The following is a 23,929-nucleotide window of genomic DNA, read 5'->3' on the forward strand; positions in this document are numbered from 1 at the left end:
TTCAGCAGGTCCAGGGCTGCGCAACGCCATGCTGGAGGACTGTGCTCTCTGTCAGGAGACCATCTCTTCCTCTGAGCTGGCAGCCAAGGCCCGGGAGGAACAGTTCGAAGGTCAGCACCTCCCCTTTCTCCTCAAAAATCACATACACACATATGCATGCATGCACAGTGACGCATGAATAAACAAGCACCACTATTAATGTGCCTATGCTTTTGCCCTGTAGACCCCCCAGACTGGGTTCCTGATGAGGAATGTGACTCCTGCATCACCTGTAAGGCCCCCTTCACAGTCATCCGCAGAAAGCATCACTGTAGGAGCTGTGGCAAGGTAACACAAAACACCTGCACAGATCTCTTTAAGTATTGTACTACGTAAAATAAATGGTAAACAATCAAATGTACCTTGTTTCTTCTACGTGTCATTTCAGATCTTCTGCTCTCGCTGCTCCTCCCACTCAGCCCCGTTACCGCGGTACGGCCAGGTGAAGCCCGTTAGGGTGTGTACACACTGCTACATGTTCCACGTCACACCGTTCTACAGCGACAAGACTGGCATCTGACCCCTGCTGTACCAACAGACTCCCCCGCCTCCCTGCCCCCTGCCTCTACAGAAGCATATCCAGGGGATATGAGGCTATATTCAAAGTAAATCCCCAACTGCACAGAGCTACCTTAACGATCAACTTCATCACACTGCACGGCAAAGCAAGGCAAGGCTTTGAAATAGGAGGACATGGATGAGAGCACAGAGAGATGAAATAAGGTCGGATGTGAAAGCACATAAACTATGATTATACCCTTTCTGTTATTTTTGAGATGCTACTGCTGCCTGAAAGGGACCTACGGCGCCTGATGCTATGCTGTCCTCCTCCCCTCTGACTCACTGATGCCTGTCTGTGGAGGCAGAGGAAGAAGAAAGAAAACAACCGACTGGAAATAGGGTTTTGTACTGGCATGTTGCAAGGCTACTCTGGACAGGTCCAGTGCTTTAGGAACAGCTTCTAGGGCTGTTTGAAGCTGAAAAGAGCGAGAAAGCCTGTGGAACATTTCTGTTTTATTGCTTGTGTATAAAAAAAGGCCTTCTGACATCATGTCCTATGCTTTAGTGGGCTTCCCACACTTGTGCCAGAGCTCTCTCAGGGCTCCGATGTTCATTTAAAGAATGTAAGTCATAATAAACATGTAAATTAAGGATGATTATGTTGATAGTGATGATAATCTCCGCACCACTGATCTCGCTTGTTTGGCCAAAATGGCTCTAAAGGTTTTAATTTTAGTTTGTCATGTAATTCCTGATGCTGTAATGATGAGGAGGGGAAAGCAATCCTCACCAGGCTACCTATCAGCGAAGCAACAAAAAAAAGAGATTTACTCCTAGAATGGTTTAGGTATAGATTCCTCCCACGGAAATGTGTGGAGTTTTCAGCAATGCTTTAAACGGCAATGAATGTGTTATATCGTTTAAATGGGATTTTGATTTTAGCGACCATGTCTCAAAGAACACTTAAGTTGTCTGGCCTTTTAATAACAATGTGGGCAGTGGCCATTGCTCTTTCAGTCATAACATTTCATGTTTTTAATGATTTATCTTGTTCCCTACCCACCCCAACCTTAACCGGTGTAACTCGTCAACCTCTGAGATTGATGTGGTCACATCAGTCACTCTCTCAGGCATTGGATGCCCCCTAGTGGAGAGAGACTGTAAACTCCTACCACACATCATCAGCACCAAGATTATCTGTGATTATTAGAATCATGGAGGGCATATCACATACTAGTTAGAGGTTCATGAGGCTTGTCTCCCATCAGTTGGTTAAGGCAGCAATGTTGTTTTTTTTCCCTTCAGTGTATATTGTTGCAAAGCACATTTATCTTAAGTCATATTTGAACTCCCAGTGGTGGCACTGATCAAATCAAAGTTTATTTGTCACGTGCTCCGAATACAACAGTGAAATGCTTACTTACAGGCTCTAACCAATAGTGCAAAAAAGGTGTTAGGTGAACAATGGTCAAGTAGCACTGATAGCACACTTATCTAGACAGGTGTCACTAGAATAGAGACACAACTCTCCGACTACACTAAGCAGGTCAATGGTGTACATTCTCATTATCTTGTTTACATACCAGCTGCTATTGCAGAAACAAATGTGATCTGTAGTGAAATCAGTTAGAATATGTTACAAATATAGTCTCCTATCATTAAGTTGTTAAAAATGTTTTGTTACATCCTAACCTGGTTATATACATCGTCTCCATACCTCTCTGCACAATGTAGTACTGTTCCCAGTTGATAACCACTTCCTCTACTGTTACATCATCATATTCCTGCTCCCTCTAGTCATCTCTGATGCAGAGGGAACGCTTCCCCATCTGGGTTACAATGGAGAATGAGTTGGAGTTGATGTGGATAGAGGAATGGCCTATCTGACATAACTGTCTCAAACAACCATGGCTTTTTACACTTCAAGGCCACACCAGTTATATCAAATCTGCGCTGTCTTATAAGCTAATTCTCAGGCTTCATCTTGTCTAGACCACTCACTACTTATACAAGTTTTATTTTTATTGAGGAAAATATAATAACTTTTAAGAGATTGTCATTTTAATTTTATAAAGAACAAAAGTAAATTATGTAAATGTATAAATCTATTACTCCTTTTTCTGTATAGAGGAATGATGCAGTAATTCAATGACTGGACGTTCTATTACTTCAGAGCTTGTTCTTATTTTGTAAAGGCTAGCTACATTTCAATAATAAGAGCTATGTGGAACATTGGAAAAAAGATATAATATGATTTAAATGTCATGAAAATTAAATGACTTCCCCTTTGAATAAGTGTTTATTGTCATTTACTGTCATTTGTGTCATTGTTATTCTCTCAGGCAGGTGTGACATTTGTCAACTCGTCATTGATACATACGGTCTTGGCACTTGAGTGTAGACACCTTCAAGCACAACATGATCCAAAAGGATTTCATGGAACATTGGAACATGCCTCTTGTGACGTTCTCAGGGCAGATACATCCCAGTCCCACTGGGTGGCAGCACCTATTCATTTGATCCCTCATTGGCTGATATCTGACTGATAGTATGCAGTTGTTTAGTATTTATTAGGATCCTTATTACTTCCTGAAGTCGAAACAGGGTGTCTTCAGTATGTCATCCATACATTAACACAACTCACCCCTAACAATTAAAATGTTTCCTTTTCACAATTCATTTTAATGAATTGATGTTATGAGCATTGCTGAAAGTCTACTCTGTTTTGTTCTTCTGGAGTTAGGATACAGTTGCCTCAATGCTGATCTAAGGTCAGTGTTGTATTTTTCCTCCTAATGGTCAAGGTCAGGAATTAGGGAGGGAAACCTTATCATAGATCTGTTACAGGGGTGACGTTCACCTCTGATTGTCAGCACTGCAATTGTTTTAAATTACTGTGAATTATTTTGACAACTTTAAATTGAGGCATATATAATTACATATTTGACTCGTGTAGGGGCTATTGGATCGTGATAGTGAGAAATAAAGAGTTAATTTTGATAGTTACCCAGTCCTTATATGTGATTGGTCCAAAATTGAGAGCTGGGATTAGACAGCGCTGCCCTGCTAAATCTCGTAGTCGATGAAGTAGAGTCTATTGTAGATACAGATTGGATACAGACTTTAAAAACGATCTAACATTTCCAGTTTGTCGAGAAGTTAATTCAGCATTTTAATGGATACCTGTGTGTGATAAATGTACGCATTTGATGGCATGCTTTGTCTGATTGACAGTTTTTCCATATAGCCGATCTATGCTGAAAGGATATACAGTCATGCAGCGATCATTAATTATAGTGGTGGTTAAGAAAGCGCCGATGAAATCGGCCACTGTCAATAAATAAATGGAGACTGCGAGGACTTGTATGAGAATGGGTAACAAGTGTTCTATAAAGAGGCTGATACGAGGTTAACTTCATTCACTGGAAACTTCAGGTATGTCATTCATAAAAAACATTGTTGCGCAAAATATACAGGGCATATGACCTTTTTCACACGATTAAATGGTTGGCAATAGTTCATAGAAATATGATTTATTTAATTTACTATAAAATAAGACATGATTGGCTGTTATCTATTGGTTGCTTACCTATATAGTTTTATGGATAAAATTACTATTCAATTAATTTGCCATGATGTGTAATTTTTTAGATATGGTAAAATGTTATATACAGTAATTAATTAATGAAAATGGTGACAGTTATACAATATAATACAGTTGTGTTTCAGATAAGAAATATTCATTTTTTTATTTGTTGAAACATAAGGGTCAGTCTGTGAGGGCAGCATCACTTGAATGAGTGTGTGCCATATTGACCACAGATACAGAGCCTTCAGAAAGTTTTCATTCCCCTTGACTTATTCCACAATTTCTTTTTCCAGACTGAATTCAAAATGGGTTAAGTAGATTTTTTCTCTCTCACCCATCTACACACAATACCCCATAATGGCAAAGTGACAAAAAAGTTTTGTTCGACATTTTAGCTCATTTATTAAAAATGAAATACAGAGCTATCTAATTTACATAAGTATTCACACCCTTAAATCAATACATGTTAAATCACCTTTGGCAGCAATTACAGCAGTTCGTTTTTCTGGGTAAATCTCTAAGAGCTTTGCACACCTGGATTGAACAACATGTGCACATTATTCTTTTAAAAATTCTTCAAGCTCTGTCAAGTTTGTTGTTTAATCATTGCTAGACAGCCATTTTCAAGTCTTGCCATAGATTTCCAACATTCAATGTCGTCTTGGTAAGCAACTCTAGTGTATATTTGGCCTTGTATTTTAGGTTATTGCCTTGCTGAAAGGTGAATTTGTCTCCCAATGTCTGTTTGGAAAGCAGACTGAACCAGGTTTTCCTCTATGGCTTTGCCTGTGCTTAGCACTATTTCGTTCGTTTTATCCTAAAACAAAATCCCTAGTCCATGCCGATGACAAGCATATCAATAACATGATTCAGCCACCATGCTTGATAATATGAAGAGTGGTACTCAGTGATGTGTTGTGTTTGGATTTGCCACAAACATAATGCTTTGTATTCAGGACATAAAGTACATTTCTTTGACACATTTTTTGCAGTTTTACTTTGGTACCTTATTGCAAACAAGATGAATGTTTTGGAATAGTTTTTATTCTGTACAGGTTTCCTTTTCAGTCTGTCATTTAGGTTAGTATTGTGGAGTAACTTCAATGTTGTTGATCCATCTTCAGATATCCCCTATCACGTCTGTTAAACTTTGTAATTGTTTTAAAGTCACCATTGGCCTCATGGTGAAATCCCTGAGCCACGGCAGCAGCTTCTCTTTCCGTGGTCCAGCAAAATTAAGGCATATACAATTTTTTAAATATTACAACAGATTTCAGGCCTTTACGCTACTATCACATATCTACAACACAAAATACGTATATATGTGTGTGCGTGTCTCTTCACCGTCTCCGCTGTTCCATTTTTATCCGTTTTTTTTTAATTATCTGATTTTACTACTTGCATGAGTTGCTTGATGTGGAATTAGAGTTCCATGTAGTCATGGCTCTATATAGTACTGTGCGCCTCCCATTGTCTGTTCTGGGCTTGGGGACAGTGAAGAGACCTCTGGTGGCATGTCTTGTGCCGTATACAACGCGGTCTGAGCTGTGTGCTAGTAGTTTAAACAGGCAGCTTGGTGCTTTCAACGTGTCAACACCTCTCACAAATACAAATAGCGATGAAGTCCATCTCTCCTTTACTTTGAGCCTGGAGAGATTGACATGCATATTATTGATGTTAGGTCTCCGTGTACATTTAAGGACCAGCAGTGCTGCTCTGATCTGGGCCAATTGTAACTGACTGCAGCTCTTTGTTGAGTGTTGCAATGATTTCACTTGCTGTGGTAGCTGATGTGTATAGTGTTGTGTCATCAGCATACATAGATACACAGGCTTTACTCAGAGCCAGTCGCAGGTCATTAGTAAAGATTGAAAAAGTAAGGGACCTAGACAGTTGCCCTGGGGCATGCCTGACTCTCTCTGGATTATTTTGGAGATGCTTCCATTAAAGAACACCCACCGTGTTCTGTTAGACAGGTAACTCTCGATCCACAATATAGCAGGGGATGTAAAGCAGGGTATTGTGTGTAGGCCAGAGACACAAAATCTCAATTTAATCCATTTTAAATTCAGGCTGTAACACAGCAGAATGTAGAAAAAGTCCAGGGCTGTGAATACTTTCTCAAGGCATTGTATATATTGAATATAGATAAATATACTAACACAAAGGGTACATATGTTATTGTGTCAATCAATCACATGATTTTAAAAATGTGCATAGCTGCACTATGCGTTCTCATTTATAAGAGAAATCCCCATGCATTTCAATTCCATTATGGCAGAAACCAACAGCCATGACACATAACTGTGTCGGACTGGTTGGAGCATATATATTGTCCATATCATCTAACAAGACAAACTGCTTTCCCTGGGGATGGATGTGAGTTCTACTGTGTGCACTAATACAAATCTGGAAGGCCTGAGTGTTTTTATATTTTTTGACCGTATGTCTTTTAGATTTGGGGAACATGAAGTTGTCTTCAGTCAGAATGGGAGTCGTCAAGGTCATGTTGCTCATCTTTTTGGACATTCTGTTGTCTGACTGTGCAAGGGGTGAGTAACATCTTTGGGATATTTATTTTATTTTTCTTAACTTTACTACCTTTCTTTCTGCCTTTCTTTTCTCTTTCTTTCTTTCTTTCTTTCTTTCATTCTTTCTTTCTTGCCTACACAGTAGGGTCCAATCGTTTTAGTGAAATATTAGTAGATAAATTGGTTAGTCTACGTTAGTTTGACTGCTGTGGCTTTTTGTTTACACGGAGAAAAGCTCAGTTGGCTCTAACTTCTTTACACTAAGAAGTAAGAGGGAAAAAGTAGAACAAAAACTCTAAACAGAACCCAAAATCAACAGTGGGGAAGTAGCGAGAAAACCAACCCAACTCCCCCCTTCAGTGTGGGATCTCTTCAGTCATGGCCATACAGTATGTGTGTGTGACTGTGTGTGCATGCACCACAGCTAAACCAAACATACACATCCATCAGCTTCCCAGGGTGAAAGAACACAAATCAGTCCAGCTCTCCCAGGGTTGTTCCATCGATCAGACTGTCTCAGCATCACGTCTGTGTTTGTGTGTCTGTTTGTGTCTGTGTGTCTGTTTGTGTGTGATTCCCACAATCAGGGAGGAATAAGCCGGAAATCCGGAACCCTCCAACCAGGACTTCGGGAAAACCAGGAAAGTTGTTGAAAGTTCCCAGATTTTTGCAACCCTAACCATGACGGTGTCGTGTGCTATTGTTCAGACAACTGTCTGCATTGATTGAAATTGTTAGACAAATGCAGAATGCATTGTATGTATGTATGTGTATCATTTCCACAATATCACCTGTCATCAACGGCTGAAAATGTCCAGAACAGTTCAGTAGAGTTTGAAAGTCAAAGAAAATAAATCACCTTTTCAATTAGAGCGCTTTGAAGCATTCACATAGACTTTTAGTGTGTTCTCCAGCCTCTTGAAGTGGTAAACCAGGCATCATGTTCTATGCCTCTCTCCTTATTCTCAAACTCAGTATGGCAGCAAATGGAAGTAGAACCTGCATGTGGCTAACAGAGCATTGCAATACAGGGCAGGTGCGGGCCACTGCTGGGTTCGAGGGGGGCAGATTACATCTGGGATTACAGACAATGCCTTATTCACAGCAGGACAGGCAAGCCTTCGCAATGCTGCTAAAGTGAAAGTGAACAAGACGTGGAGGCTAAATAAGATTAGACAGGCAATTATGTCTGTTTACAGATTTACACATGTCAGAGAAAGGATACAATTGCTGACTGCTGAGAGAAAAACAAGACATCCTAATCACACAGAGATTAACCAGTATATCAGCTAAAAAATAGTCATATCTAGTCTGCTTTTCATACTTTCTTTCTGAAAGTGATTGTAGAGGTGTGTACAAGTGTATTGTATCCAAGACAGAGAAAAATGAACATTTACTATTGCCAAACATCGTATTCTCCGTTTTAAGTGGCCATGTTTTCACATACACTGAGTATTACATTTAGAACACTTGTTCTATCCATGACATAGACTGACAATGTGATTCCAGGTGAAGGCTATGATCTTTTATTGATGTCACCTGTTAAATCCACTTCAATCAGTGTAGATGAAGGGGAGGAGACAGGTTAAAGAAGGATTTTTAAGCCTTGAGACAATTGAGACATTGATTGTGTATGTGAGCCATTCAGAGGGGGAATGGGCAAGACAAAAGATTGTGTCTGTGAATGGGGTATGGTAGTAGGTCCAAGGCGCACCGGTTTGTTTGAAGAACTGAAACGCTGCTGGGTTTTTCATGCTCAACAGTTTCCCGTGTGTATCAAGAATGGTCCACCACCCAAAGGGCATCCAGCCAACTTGACACAACTGTGGGAAGCATTGGAGTCAACATGTGCCAACATCCCTGTAGAACCCTTTCGACACCTTGTAGAGTCTGTGCTCGACGAATTGAGGCTGTCTGAGGGAAAAGGGGAGGGGAGCGCGACTAAATATTAGGAAGGTGTTCCTAATGTTTGGTATAACCAGTGTATATTTTAGTTAATTACATGAAATAATTTAGTTAATTTAATGAAATAATCTATTGGACTAGGATTATTAGGATTATTTAGGATTATTTTAATTGTCAAGCACTGCAGGGGGAAATTAAGTCTCCAGAATTTGATTGGAAAGTGGACTGGACAATCCCTTTGAGAGAATGATGTGACCACAAGCTCCCAGTTATGACACAATGTGTTCCAAGTGTAACAACTTCACTGTTTGATATCCTATGAAATAAATGGTTTTGATTGGAAACATGGTTTTGTAGACAGAGTGTGTCCTGGCTGTAAAACTGTCCCTATAAAAGTTAGCATCATTGATAAATGAAAATTAAATTATACAGGAGACAATCCTTTTGAGTTACGTGTGAAGATATAGTAACATATTGGAAGTGTTTAGCGGTTTTATCAGGTATTATATAAGCATTTAAACCTTTGCTAAGTCCAACTTAAAGGACACAAAATGATAATGAGCTTGCTGCTGTCAGTCACCTCACCATACAATATCTGATCATTTATCCCACTACGCCAGGCAAACCTAAGACACCCCCCAACCCCTCCCCTTGTGTTCCCCCGAGCAGCTGTAGGAGGTGCTCAATGATGCGTCCCAGCAGAGCTTCTAATGTGGTGACAGGACTGGGGACCCCTGTGGTATAGTAACTGGAATGCAGCAGCCGGGACATAAGGACCTGCTGTGTGTTCTGCAGGCCTGCTCGGTGACAATGAGAGGATACAAGGTGTCCCTAGTACTTACCAGCATTCCCCCTCTCTCTCTCTGTCTGTCTGTCTGTCTGTCTCTCTCTCTCACACACACACTCTCACACACACACACACACACACACACACACACACACACACACACACACACACACACACACACACACACACACACACACACACACACACACACACACACAGGAATTATCACATGGCTCTTATAGGAAACAGAATTGCAGTGACATCTATACAAATTGTGTACTTTGTTTGTAGGCGAAGCCAGTGATTTTTTGATGCAGACGAGTAAACTGAATCAACATGTCGCAAGTAGCATATTAGCTTGACATGAGAGTTTTTAACATCAGACAAATGTTTACTCATCTATACCTCCTGAGCCATCTGAATACATTTAGAGCATACAAACTGCTCAGCAACTCTTTTGGAAAATATACATTTTATAGGAGAGTTACATCATGGTTTTATAACAAGAAAGTACTTTTGGATAAATTGTATGCCAAGGGCCTTTAAAATCACAAGGCCATTTGGCTCTCAGTCAGTTTTCCATTTCCTTTAAACATAATGAGGCTAGTTTCCCAGTAACCAAATACCCCAAAGTCCTCTTATTTTTTGTAAATATGGCCCAAGTAGTAAGAAGGTAATGACACAGTGGTGTTCTGGCACATGAGCCCAGCTGGAGAAACAGAGGGAGAGTAGACCAAGGGGAGAGTGAGAGAAAGAGTGAGAGAAAGAGTGAGTGAGTGAGAGTGAGTGAGTGAGTGAGTGAGTGAGTGAGTGAGTGAGTGAGTGAGTGAGAGAGAGAGAGAGAGAGAGGGGGGGGGGAACGAGAGAGAGAGAGAGAGAGAGAGAGAGAGAGGGAACGAGAGAGAGAAGAGAGAGGGGGGGGGGGGGTCTAAACAGTACTGTAAAATCTTTGCCATGTGTTTGAGTAGTCCCCTCTGAAAACACTTGATTTATAAATGACAAATAAAATCAGTGTCATCAGATTCGCCCATGAAACACCAGAACTTAAATGGAGCGGATTCAGCATAAACCCACCAACACCCACAGACCCACCCAACTCAGTGCTGTCCGACTGATTGACATGCCACCTCTGAACTCTGCGGGGTTCCCCATGCCACTTTATGACCAAAGAACAACCACTGCTCGCTCGCCATACCCCTTACACATGTCTCCCTTCTCTCTCTCCAGACCCTCTCTCTGCATTTCCTCCCGTTTATTACCAGTGTAAAGCCAGAGGAAGTGAACTAAGTTAATGTGCTGTCATTAAAACAAGGCATGGAGCTGACCTTTACTCCCACCCACCCTCACTCAGCTCCCCAATAGCTCCTATTTACTGAGTCTGGGACTGGGTCTATTTGCAGAGAACAATGGGCAGATTATTACATGCACTGGTCCCCCCAGTCGGACATAGCAGCACTAATTAATTTTAAACACTCTTCATCCCTGTAGACTAAGTTTATTTGCAGTCTATTAGAGTGTACTGAAAACCAGGGACTCATTTTACTGAGGGGCTGCGATTTAGAGGTGCGTGAGAAGGAGTTACGAGAGGGAGCTACGCTCAGGGTTTCGTGTATAAGTGTGTCTTTATACGTATGTGTGTGTTTTATTAAGCACACAGCAATTGCTCTGTGAGAAGTTATGATAATGAGATACCCAAGGAGCAGAAATCAATTTAGAAACCCTAGAAGTATGAGTTACCAGCAGTGGTGTAAAGTACTTAAGTAAAAATACTTTAAAGTACTACTTTTTATTTTTTTTATTTAACTAGGCAAGTCAGTGAAGAACACATTTTTATTTACAATGACGGCCTACCCCGGCCAATCCTGGATGACGCTGGGCCAATTGTGCGCCGCCCTATGGGACTCCCAATCATCACGTGTGATACAGCCTGATGCAGCCTGTGATACTTAAGTCGTTTTTTTTGGTATATGTACTTTGCTATTTATATTTTTGACAACTTTTACTTTTACTTCACCACATTCCTAAAGAAAGTCATGTAATTTTTACTCCATACATTTTCCTTGACACCCAAAAGTACTCGTTACATTTTGAATGCTTAGCAGGACAGAAAATGCTCCAATTCAAACACTTATCAAGAGAACATCCCTGGTCATCCCTACTGCCTCTGATCTGGCGGACTCACTAAACACAAATGCTTCGTTTCTAAGTGGTGTCTGGGTGTTGGAGTGTGCCCATGGCTATCCATAAATTTTAAAAACTAGAAAATGTGCCATCTGATTCGCTTAATGTAAGGAATTTTTATTATTTGTACTTTTACTTTTACTTGAGTCATTTTCTATTAAGGTATCTTTACTTTTACTCAAGTATGACAATTGGGTACTGTTTTCACCACTGGTTACCAGCTACAGCAACACTTATTCCCTCTCCAAAAGTTCCACCACTAATAGTTACTACTACATCAACTAGATTCAGCCGCGAGACGATATATTGTTGAGCGGATGGTCGGGGGACCCGAACATAATTACAAATTATTTTGTAGACTGCAAATTGACCGCAAGAAGCTCAAACAGATATAATATTTGACTGAAACATAATAATTTCAAACCTTGCTTACATTTGTATACGATCACGTGTCTCTTTATTATGCATGGAAATACTTTGGAACAGATTTTTTAAATTAAAATCACTAGGAACTGATGTCCTGGTATTTTTACAGTATTTTATGTCATTTATGGCATTGAAAATGGTAAAAAAAAATATATATATATATATATATATATATATATATATATATATATATATATATATATATATATATATATATATATACACAGTGGGGCAAAAAAGTATTTAGTCAGCCACCAATTGTGCAAGTTCTCCCACTTAAAAAGATGAGAGAGGCCTGTAATTGTCATCATAGCTACACTTCAACTATGACAGACAAAATGAGAAAAAAAATCCAGAAAATCAAATTGTAGGATTTTTTATGAATTTATTTGCAAATTATGGTGGAAAATAAGTAATAAGTATTTCTATTTTCTTGTTATTGTCCTCCCGGTTCTAACCCCTGCCTGACTCTGGACTTCTTTCCCGCCTGCCTGATCATCCTGCCTGCCCTGACCTTGATTCTGCCTTCCCTTCGGTACCTATTGGACTCTGATCTGGTTTTGACCTTTTTGCCTGTCCACGACCATTCTCTTGCCTACCCCTTTGGATTAATAAATATTGTAAGACTCCAACCATCTGCCTCCTGTCTCTGCATCTGGGTCTTGCCTTGTGCCTTGATAATCTCCTTTGTTTTGTTGACGTTGAGTGAGAGGTTGTTTTCCAGACACCACACTCCCAAAGCCCTCACCTCCTCTCTGTTGGGTGTCTTGTCATCGTTGGTAATCAAGCCTACTACTGTTGTGTCGTCTGCAACCTTGATGATTAAGTTGGGGGCGTGCTTGGCCACGCAGTTGTCGTGACGTTGTATTAGTGAATATGTTGCTCATCGAATGATTAAAAGTTTCTAATTGCGTGATTAACTGAATCAAGCAATTATTAACTCATTAACCTGGGACACCATGGAAAATAAGTTTTTATTGAGTTTCTATTTCCCAAATTAACTCAAAGAATATCAGAATATTGATTTTACAACAGCTGCTAATTAATCAGTTACCTCTACAATCTCGTTCTGAACGTCGTATAGCCCGTGAATCTGCACGGGCCCAGGTCTCACCAATGAGTTCGTACCACACCAATCTTAGTTGAATATTTATTTACTAGAAAGCTAAAATGATGATAAAAGATACACATACACAAAAAAACACATTATTGGCTATTGATTAGAACTTAGTATAACGGGCCAACACACTATGGCGCGTGTTACCCAAAATGGGGATTTAAAAGAGAGAGAAAAAGAGAATGTACATGAGAGAAATATACATTTGGGTGAATTTGTCAGCTATGCTTATTCTAACCCTAGCCTTGCCCCAAACTGCCACTCTTATGGGTCAGAATATAATGATATAATTACGTAGGGAAGGTCTCTGTGGATTCTCCGCGTGGACCGTTCAGGCTGCTCAATGACGCACTTCTCCGGTGCACCTCTCTGGTCGTCCTCACAATGTCAGTGTCCTTTTGGCTTAGGGGTCTGTTTCCTCGCCCTTGTTCTGGAAGGGCTCTTCGGAGGACAGACAGTTCTGTAGCTCAGAGCTCACAGCATAGGAATGAAACAGTGTAGATACCACGATTCGATGGGAAGTGGAAGCTAGGTGGTTCGACTAAAATTCACCCGCTTAGACACAGCTACTCATCCGTAGCTTGGGTAGAAAAATATTATTTTTCTTCAAACTTGCGTTGCGTTTTGGGTTCGTTTACTTTTTAGACCTCGGCTGCAGCTTGGGTCACATAGTCTCATCTGTACATTTTTTACTCACAGGTTTTACACCCTCGTGTCAGAAGTGGGCATAACCGCCTTTAGGGCCCTTCTCTGGGCGTACCAAGTTATGGGCAAGGTCTAGATTTTATTCAAATCCAATTTCACATTTCATCTTTACCAAAACATTCTCTTTGACTTGGACATTTTCCATACATCGTACAATGTATAAACATCAAACATATACTAGGTAAACTGTTGACGTTACAATGTTTTTGTAATAACGTCATCTATTAACCTTTAATAACAAAACAAAATGACATACATTTTAATATTTCATCTATCGTCATGACCACCATTGTGGCTGACGGAAACCATTGTTTTCCAAAGTCCCTTTATTTCATGTTTAATGTTCTGAGGCTGGTTCTCCATAGTAACAGGACAAAATGAATTTGTCTGTGGCCTAAGATTTACCAGGGGCATGAGGGGTCATAAAAACCCCACAGCTTCAGACCCCCTAGATCTCTCCTCCTCTGTTGGGGTTGAGAGATAATCTGTAGGGTTGTGGTCTCCTGTAACCTGACCTGATCAGGACAGTCATGACAGTCCCCCTCTGGTAGGTTCAACTTGGAATGATTCTGCATGTTGCAACCCACCATAAGAATGACCATCGGATGTCCTGGTTTGTGGATCATCATAGCAGTCCCCCCCCCCCTTTGGTGGTTCACCCTGGTAGGATTTCCGCAAGCTGCGGACCACCGCCAGAATGGACCTGGGAGGTCCGGCAGTGGCTCTGTGTTCCGGCCCGTCGTCCGGTTATCCCGGCTAGTGGACCTAGGCAGTAACTTGGCAGACGTTAACAACGCACAACACTCAGGCAATACATTGTTACATTTCCTCCCCAAACGAGCGGCATTGGGCTCTACTGCTTCCTAAGTGTCAAAGTAAATTAAACGAAAAATAATGTAATAAAAACATAAAGGTAAACAAAATGTGTCTACCACACCGTAATCATCTAATTTGGACTATGTTCTATATATGTCCAAGATCTTGGCTAAATGACTCTATCATGGCATTGTCTCTAATGTCATGTCTAGGGTGATCCTACTTGCAGGTGGGTAGTTAAGGCACTTGGGGAAATTTGGCCCCTGAAGGCCAAAGCTTACATTGGGCACATTACTGGGCTGACCTAACGAGTTCGGGAGAGGAGGCTGGGACTGGGCCCCTTAAGGGGGTTTCAGGATCTATTGCCAACTTTCCAAAAATCGGAATCGCTTCCGTCCCACGGGTGATCCTAGTATAAGACCTCATTAGGTCTTCCATTGCACGTGTGCGCCTGTGTACGTAGTAGGTGCACACGCCAAGGGAAATAAGACTAAGGATCATGGTAACAGTCAGGATACTGTCCGGTACGTCCAAGAGCGGGCGACAGACCAATCTTTTGGTCTGTAGTCAGTCGGGTCAACTAAAAGTGCCTCATCCAGTACGCTAAGATCAACAGTCATGGGTTCCTCGTACTGGATTTGGTTTTGAATGGCTTGTGGTAACTCAAGGGAACGTTTAGCAAAAGCGTCCGGCATTTCAATCTCGGTGTCTATCCTGTCGTCGGGAAGTTGGTATAGAGCGAGGTCTATGTGAACAATCGCCCCCTCTGGCACCTTAACAAAAACAGTCTGGTTGGGGAGGTTCATTGGGTGATGGAGTCATGGCGTTCGTAAGTCATAGTGGCGGATGCGAACGGTGTGTTGACCGACCATCGGTTCCCTACCACCTCCACTTGTGTGGTGGTGGCCCCATCCCTGGCTGTTAGTTTGGCTCTACAGCGTTCTTCGCTGGTGATAGCTTTAATACCACAAATACGCTCAGTGTTATCCCTGACAAACGGTTTGCTAGGACAGAGGTAGTGGACATCTTTGGTTAGAGTACACATTAACAGGTTAGAGGTGAGATAGAAATCTGGGTTGTTTTCCTGGTAAGCTACAACTGGGGGCGTGGCAATCTTTACATGGGTACTGTCTCGCCAAAATCCTACATTGAGAACTGTTTTCAATCTATAGATGTTCTCCAGTTCAACAACCGGCAATGTAAGTAGAAATCCCACTTCATTACGATCAACATCAACTTGTATTGGGATGGCCGACCCCAGACTATAGGCCAAATGTGACTGTAATGGCCTTATCGTGGTTTAAGTAGCTGAGGTCAATATGTTGTGCACCATTGAGAGGGGCACTAGATATGAGGGATTCTATTCATGGCCAAGTGGTCCATAGAAGAGCTAACTTCACAGAGAAAATCTTCCAGTAACAATCGAACCAATTGGACATGCGCATAGTCATGGTTCATGACATCTGCTAGCTTTCCTGCAGACAGGATAGTTTTGTTCAGGAGAGTAGCGTGTGTGTTGACCACCAGAATAGTGTCCTGGAGAGACTTGGTTGGTTGTGGTCTCCTGTAACCTGACCTGATCAGGACAGTCATGACACAGTCATGGGTGAACAGGGAGTACAGGAGGGGGATGAGCACGCACCCTTGTGGGGCCCCAGTGTTGAGGATCAGCGGAGTGGAGGTGATGTTTCCTACCTTCACCGCCTGGGGGTGGCCCTTCAGGAAGTCCATGACCCAGTTGCACAGGGCGGGGTTCAGACCCAGGGCCTCGAGCTTAATGATGAGCTTGGAGGGTATTATGGTGTTGAATGCTGAGCTATAGTCAATGAACACCATTCTTACATAGGTATTCCTCTTGTCCAGATGCGATAGGGCAGTGTGCAGAGTGATGGCGATTGCATCGTCTGTGGATCTATTGGGGCGGTAAGAAAATTGAAGTGGGTCTAGGGTGGCAGGTAAGGGAGAGGTGATATGATCCTAGTCTCTTAAAGCACTTCATGATGACAGAGGTGAGTGCTACGGGGCGATCTTCATTAAGTTCAGTTACTTTTGAATTCTTGGGTACAGGAACATTGGTGGCCATCTTGAAGCATGTGGGGACAGCAGACTGGGATATGGAGAGATTGAATATGCCCGTAACACACCAGCCAGCTGATCTGCTCATGCTCTGAGGATGCGGCTAGGGATTCTGTCTGGGCCAGCAGCCTTGCAAGGGTTAACACTTCTAGGGTCTAGGGTTTCTGGGATGATGGTGTTGGTATGAGACATGAACAGCCTTCCAAAGCACTTCATGGCTACAGATGTGAGTGCTACAGGTCGGTAGTCATTGAAGCAGGTTACCTTGGTGTTCTTGGGCACAGGGACTATGGTGGTCTGCCTGAAACATTTAGGTTTTAAAAGACTTGGTCAGGGACAGGTTGAAAATGTCAGTGAAGACACTTGCCAGTTGGTCAGTACATGCTCTGAGTACACGGCCTGGTAATCCGTCTGGCTCTGCGGCCTTGTGAATGTTGACCTGTTTAAAGGTCTTACTTAATGGCCGCTCTAATTAGCATTCTGATGGAATCTCAATGATTTATTTATTGTCTGCTCCCATTCACTGTTGTTATTCTCAGCTGTATGGAAATTGGTAGAATAAAGTGTGAATAGGATTGTTTATAATCTGCCTGTCATATGAAGGTTTGTCTGTGTAGGCCTACATCATGTTTGGCTCTGGGTGGGTGTGACTTCAGGCCACACACTCTATCCCTGCTGGGTGAATGGAGTGATAGACAGACAAAATGGATTCATGGTGCCCTACTTAACCCAAACTGATCTCATAGAGTAGTTTACAATGGACCAGAGAGCTGGTCTGATTGACATGTCATCATTCAAACGGTATTCACCTGCATGTGTTTTTTGGTTTGATTGTTTGAGATTAACAAAACATAGTTTCCTTCGATTCAATATTGGAATTGAGGGATATTTTATTAAATCCTCCACCCACTGGTCTCGAAGTTGTAGAATGTCATAGTATCACTATAACAAACAATAAGAGTTCCAAGCTCCAGCTGCATATTTCCCTGTAGATATGGAGGGCATGGCTGCTGTGTTACACCCTTGGGCAGAAAGAGGGGCTGTAGCCATTGGGAGGGAGGGAGCCCGGAGGTGGGTGTTAGGGGACGCCCTGTGAGACCCTTACAAGTGACCTTACAATAACATTTCAGCTACGCAGTGGGAAGTGTTTATCTTGCGCAACCTCTCCTTTCTCAGCCTCTTTGTCGCCCTCCCCTCCTCCCCTCCTCCCCTCCTCCCCTCCTCTCTATTTTCTATTTTCTTTCGAGGAGTGGAGAGCCCCCTCACACCTCTGTTTCACAGCTGTTCTCAGTCACTCAACAAACGAAACGTTGAGAATCTGAAGCCTCTCACCCCTCAACAGGAGACAGAGAGTCTAATTTTCCTGTAGATGTTAGCGTGTGGATTTATTCTGGGGACTGGGGTTTCTATGCAGCTGTGCACAAGGCAGATTTCAGAGCTCTCCCTCTCTCTGCCCCTTTGCTTTCTCACTCTTTTAGGCAGGTATAGACTTCTCATTTTGCTCATATAAGGGGATGTTTTAAGCATTATATTGCTCATCTTGTAATCTTGTATGCTGATCTTGCCACAGCCTTCTTTAGTTGATGATTAATTTTCTCCTTAGTTATCAGAATTCCAAATCACTGGGATATCTCTTGAAAATGTTCTGAAAATGAATGGCATCTCACAAGTTTATATTTATACTCCAGCACAACAGAACAATACGATGCATGGAGCAAAACCCACTACACGCAGTTACTGATTAAATATCCTCCCTAGGTCCTCTCCTAAAATCCTCCCTAGGTCCTCTCTTAAAATCCTCCCTAGGTCCTCTCCTCTCAGAGGTATTCACTGGAAATCACCCGCAGTTCTGACTCCTTTCCCCCCCTCCAACCTCTCCCCTGCCTCCCCTTCCACGCATTTTGTTCTGCACTTAAAAGGTTGATTGAAATGTTATGGTGGCAACAGCGATGCCTTGCTGGGTCAAAAGAAAGCAGAGCCAAGGGATGGCTGGGATAACAAGGGCTGAATGAGGCCTCCACAGCTTCCACCATACCCCCCTGCTCTGATCAACATCCCTCTCTGCCCCACTCGCAGTTGGCCTCTGATGGGCGTCAATGAGGCCCAGCATGGATTTTTGCCTTTTCACTCAGAATTCTCACTGTTTTACTTTGGGAATTCTTTTTAGAATTCGCAAGTTCTATTCTGTATGCAGTGTCTGCAGTGTCTCTTGTGCCTTTGTTAATTGGGGAATGTTGTCGTAGTATGTCAGAAATTGAGTTCTGATGGGGGAGACTGTTGGAGTGGAATTTGCTACAATGCCAAATATCACCCTACTGTAATTGTTGAAATTCTTTATTTTTAATATCGATCATCACTCTCAGGAACCAAAAGTACCAATGTAGGTTCTTAATTTGACCAGTATTGTTAAAGCAAAATAATCTTGCAGCAACAGAATTTTAACATTTAGTCCATAATGTTGGTTGATCGGTGGTTAGCCTATTAGCTGGCCAAAATTAGACTACATGAAATGTGCAATACTGTTGATATAACCATGTGTTGGTGCGAGTTCTCAATGCATTTATGTCTATCTTGAAGCTCATCTCAGCAATAAAAGAGTGATCAAATTAAGATCCTACATCTGTAAGGAACCCTTTTTGTTGTGAACTTTATATATACGTAAGGGACCCACTTAACGATGAATGGTTTACGATGAATGGAAAAATATGTACAGCTTTGACATGAAGAATAGAGGAGACTGGGGACAGGAGAGGAAAATGTTTCAGAAGCTGAGAGTATGATCTGTCATATTTTATAGTTGGACTACTGCTGTTCCAGCCTGGAATTCTGCACCCTGCAGTGAAACTGATTTGATTTCCTCATGCACAGGGATGTGATTTTATGCTCTGGCTACAGCTTTGGGCCAGGATGCACTTGGGGTGGGGGAGGGGGACTGGCTTACACATGGATATTTTTTGGGAGGATTCCTTCCAGGCTTGGTATTTGGTATTTTATTGGGATCCCCATTAGCTGTTGCGAAAGCAGCCGCTACTCTTCCTGGGGTCCACACAAAACATAAAACATGACATAATACAGAACATTAACAGACAAGAACAGCTTAAGGACAGAAGTACATTTATTAAAAAAATATATATTTCACCTTTATTTAACCAGGTAGGCCAGTTGAGAACAAGTTCTCATTTACAACTGTGACCTGGCCAAGATAGAGAAAAGCAGTGTGACACAAACAACACAGAGTTACACATGGGATAAACAAACATACAGTCAATAACACAATAGAAAAGTCTATATGCAGTGTGTGCAAATTTAGTAAGATTAGGGAGGTAAGGCAATAAATAGGCCATAGTGGCAAAATAATTACAATTTAGCAATTAAACACTGGAGTGATAGATGTGCAGAAGATGAATGTACAAGTGGAGATACGGGGGTGCAAAGGAGCAAAACATAAATCCAATATGGGGATGAGGTAGTTGGGTGGGCTATTTACAGATTGGCTATGTTTAGATGCAATGATCGGTAAGCTGCTCTGACAGCTGATGCTTAAAGTTAGTGAGGGAGATATAAGTCTCCAGCTTTAGGGATTTTTGCAATTCTTTCCAGTCATTGGCAGCAGAGAACTGGAAGGAAAGGCGGCCAAAGGAGGAGTTGGCTTTGGGGGTGACTAGTGATATATACCTGCTGGAGCACATGCGATCGGTGGGTGCTGCTATGGTGACCAGTGAGCTGAGATAAGACGGGGCTTTGCCTAGCAAATACTTATAGATCACCTGGAGCCAGTGGCTTTGGCGACGAATATGAACCGAGGGCCAGCCAACGAGAGGATACAGGTTGCAATGGTGGGGGCTTCGGTTACAAAACGGATGGCACTGCGATAGACTACATCCAATTTTCTGAGTAGAGTGTTAGAGGCTATTGTGTAAATGACATCGCCGAAGTCAAGGATCGGTAGGATAGTCAGTTTTACGAGGGTATGTTTGGCAGCATGAGTGAAGGATGCTTAGTTGCGAAATAGGAAGCAGATTCTAGATTAATTTTGGATTGGAGATGCTTAATGTGAGTCTGGAAGGAGAGTTTACAGTCTAACCAGACACCTCGGTATTTTGTAGTTGTCCACATATTCTAAGTCAGAACTGTCCAGAGTAGTGTTGCTGGATGGGCGGGCAGGTGTGGGCAGCGATCGGTTGAAGAGCATGCATTTAGTTTTGCTTGCATTTAAGAGCAGTTGGAGGCCACGGAAGGAGTGTTGTATGGCATTGAAGCTTGTCTGGAGGTTTGTTAACACAGTGTCCGAAGAAGAGCCAGAAGTATACAGAATGGTATCGTCTGCGAATCACCAGCAGCAAGAGCGACATCATTGATTTATACAGAGAGAAGAGTCGGCCCGAGAATTGAACCCTGTGGTACCCCCATAGAGACTGCCAGAGGTCCGGACAACAGGCCCTCCGATTTGACACACTGAACTCTATCAGAGAAGTAGTTGGTGAGCCAGGCGAGGCTGTCATTTGAGAAATCAAGGCTGTTGAGTCTGCCGATAAGAATGCGGTGATTGACAGAGTCGAAAGCCTTGGCCAGGTTGATGAATACGGCTGCACAGTATTGTCTTCTACCGATGACGGTTATGATATCGTTTAGGACCTTGAGCGTGGCTGAGGTGCACCCATGACCAGCTCTGAAACCAGATTGCATAGTGGAGAAGGTACGGTGGGATTCAAAATGGTCGGTGATCTGTTTATTAACTTGGCTTTCGAAGACTTTAGAAAGGCAGGGTAGGATAGATATAGTTCTGAAACAGTTTGGGTCAAGAATGTCACCCCCTTTGAAGAGGGGGATGACCGCGGCAACTTTCCAATCTTTTGGGACCTCAGACGATACGAAAGAGAGGTTGAACAGGCTAGTAATAGGGGTTGCAACAATTGCGGTAGATCATTTTAGAAAGAGAGGGTCCAGATTGTCTAGCCCAGCTGATTTTCCAGCTCTTTCAGAACATCAGCTATCTGGATTTGGGTGAAGGAGAAATGGGGAGGCTTGGGCAAGTTGCTGTGGGGGGTGCAGAGCTGTTGACTGGGGTAGGGGTAGCCAGGTGGAAAGCATAAATTCTCGATTATCGTAGATTTATCGATGGTGACAGTGTTTCCTAGCCTCAGTGCAGTGGGCAGCTGGGAGGAGGTGCTCTTATTCTCCATGGACTTTACAGTGTCCCAGAACTTTTTGCAGTTTGTGCTACAGGATGCAAATTTCTGTTTGAAAAGCTAGCCTTTGCTTTCCTAACTGCCTGTGCATATTGGCTCCTAACTTCCCTGAAAGGTTTCATATTGCGGGGGCTGTTCGATGCTAATGCAGTACGCCTCAGGATGTTTTTGTGCTGGTCAAGGAAAGTCTGGAGTGAACCAAGGGCTATATCTGTTCTTAGTTCTACATTTTTTGAATGGGTGCTTAATGGGTGCTCATGCTTATTTAAGATGGTGAGGAATGCACTTTTATAGAATAACCAGGCATCCTCTACTGACAAAATGAGGTCAATACCCATGAACTGTCAGTACATGAATTACAAATTGGCCATTAGCTGAATTTGCTGATTGTGTGTGATTTCCGTGTCCGTCTAAGTTACGTAATAATTTTTTTGTGCATCACGTTCACTTTGCAAATGTATTTCTGCAGGTGCTTTGGTAAAGGGACTGTGTGACTCCATGTGTGAGGTTGGTGAATGAAGGAGACAGAGACAGATCAAATAAAGAGAGATAGAGACAGACTGGCAGACAGAGATGGATAGTGTAGTGACCTTTGTAGGGAAGACCTGTAAGATGAACCGGTAAAGCGGTGAACAAATTGTCACTGTGGAAGGGCGGGTACCTCCGGGTAATGACAGGCACAACAGCTCCACGATGACAGATTGATTTCAGACAATATTCCTGGATTGTCAAGAGGCCCCATGGCTGTCAGTAGGAGCTTTTCCAACTCCCCCATCCCGTCTGCCTATCTGTTTCTCTCGTCTTCACTCTCTCCCTCTGTCTCGTCTGTGTCTCCCCCCTTTCTTCCTCTCCTACCCTCTCCTACCCTCTCCTCTGCCCCCCTCCCCATTTACTCCCATCCCTGTCTGAATTGTCCCTTTCTACCCAGACATTGCTGTTACATCCCATTCTGTCATTGGCTCTCTCTGTGTAAAGGCCTGGCTGACAAAGGCGCTGGTGTAAAACGCTTCATTGTGTCATGTGGAGGGGACGGTGATCCTCAGAACGTACAGTAACAGGGGTGTAGGGTTCCTGCTGGGTGCAGCTAATGGAGGGGCACACACACAGGGCCAGGTTACAGTATGGGTCACCACACACAGATCTTCTATTGGCCCCCTCTGACCTCAGATACAGACACACACTGCTGGTGCTGCTGATGAAATCAGCCTTGTTTACTAGACAGGCCTAGTGGTTAGACAGGCCTAATGGTTAAACAGGCCTAGTGGTTAAACAGGCTTAGCAGTTAGACAGCCCTAATGGTTACACAGGCCTAGTTGTCAGACAGCCCTAATTGTTAGACAAGCCTAGTGTTAGACAGGCCTAGTGCTTAGACAGCCCTAGTGGTTAGACAGGCCTAGTGCTTAGACAGGCCTAGTGCTTAGACTAGCCTAGTGCTTAGAAAGGCCTAATGGTCTAATGGTTAGAACTTTTGGTGTTCTAGTAGTTAGGGAAGGACCAGTTGTACAGATCTTTATCTCCATATGGCTTTCAGGAACTGTTGACTTGTTGATAAAGTAGGAAGACTATGACCTAACCAACAGACCCAATCAGTTGACTGCAGATTAAATAGTGTTGGCCATGCTTGAGACCCATGTTGGAATGCAGGGGAGTGGCAGAGTACACAGACAGAGACAACCTCTATATTGACTGTCAGGGCCCATGAAGCACCAAAGAATACAAACCCTGCAGCTAGAGAAGGGAAGAGAGCAGGCAGAAAAACAACCTGCCAGGGTTGTCAGACTGATTTCTGAGGAGGAAGGAGTATTAGTTCAAACCTAATTAGGAGTTTATTTTATTATTTTTTTTGTTGTTGCTTTTTGCCGCTTTTTTGATATCCAATTGGTAGTTACAGTCTTGTCCCATCACTGCAACTCCCGTACGGACTTGGGAGAGGCGTAGGTCGAGTGTCATGCGTCCTCCGTAACACGACCCTGCCAAGCCGCACTGGTTCTTGACACACTGCTCGCTTAACCCGGAAGCCAGCCTCACCAATGTGTCGGAGGAAACACCGTCCAACTGGCAACTGTG

At 42.7% G+C, this 23,929-nt stretch overlaps 2 protein-coding genes across 4 annotated transcripts in view; both read left to right on the forward strand.

The window, feature by feature from the left end:
* LOC139384012 (zinc finger, FYVE domain containing 28) overlaps positions 1-2,832 on the forward strand; it is a 55,800-nt gene extending 52,968 nt beyond the window's left edge. For 2 of the 3 annotated variants that reach the window (XM_071128640.1, XM_071128641.1), the window contains 3 exons: positions 9-110; positions 224-327; positions 428-2,832. In XM_071128640.1, the coding sequence (XP_070984741.1) occupies positions 9-110; positions 224-327; positions 428-559 (338 nt within the window). In that variant the 3' untranslated portion in view covers positions 560-2,832. Of the gene's footprint in view, positions 1-5; positions 111-223; positions 328-427 lie in introns of all 3 variants that reach the window. The other variant, XM_071128639.1, reaches the window with a different exon arrangement.
* A 783-nt stretch (positions 2,833-3,615) lies between these two features.
* Positions 3,616-23,929, forward strand: part of LOC139383261 (kinesin family member 15) — an 86,343-nt gene continuing 66,029 nt past the window's right edge. Inside the window, exons 1-2 of the mRNA XM_071127707.1 lie at positions 3,616-3,975; positions 6,586-6,681. Of these exons, the coding sequence (XP_070983808.1) occupies positions 6,597-6,681 (85 nt within the window). The 5' untranslated portion in view covers positions 3,616-3,975; positions 6,586-6,596. The remainder of the gene's footprint in view (positions 3,976-6,585; positions 6,682-23,929) is intronic.

This window comes from Oncorhynchus clarkii, chromosome 25, assembly GCF_045791955.1.
Source record: "Oncorhynchus clarkii lewisi isolate Uvic-CL-2024 chromosome 25, UVic_Ocla_1.0, whole genome shotgun sequence".
NCBI lineage: Eukaryota > Metazoa > Chordata > Actinopteri > Salmoniformes > Salmonidae > Oncorhynchus > Oncorhynchus clarkii.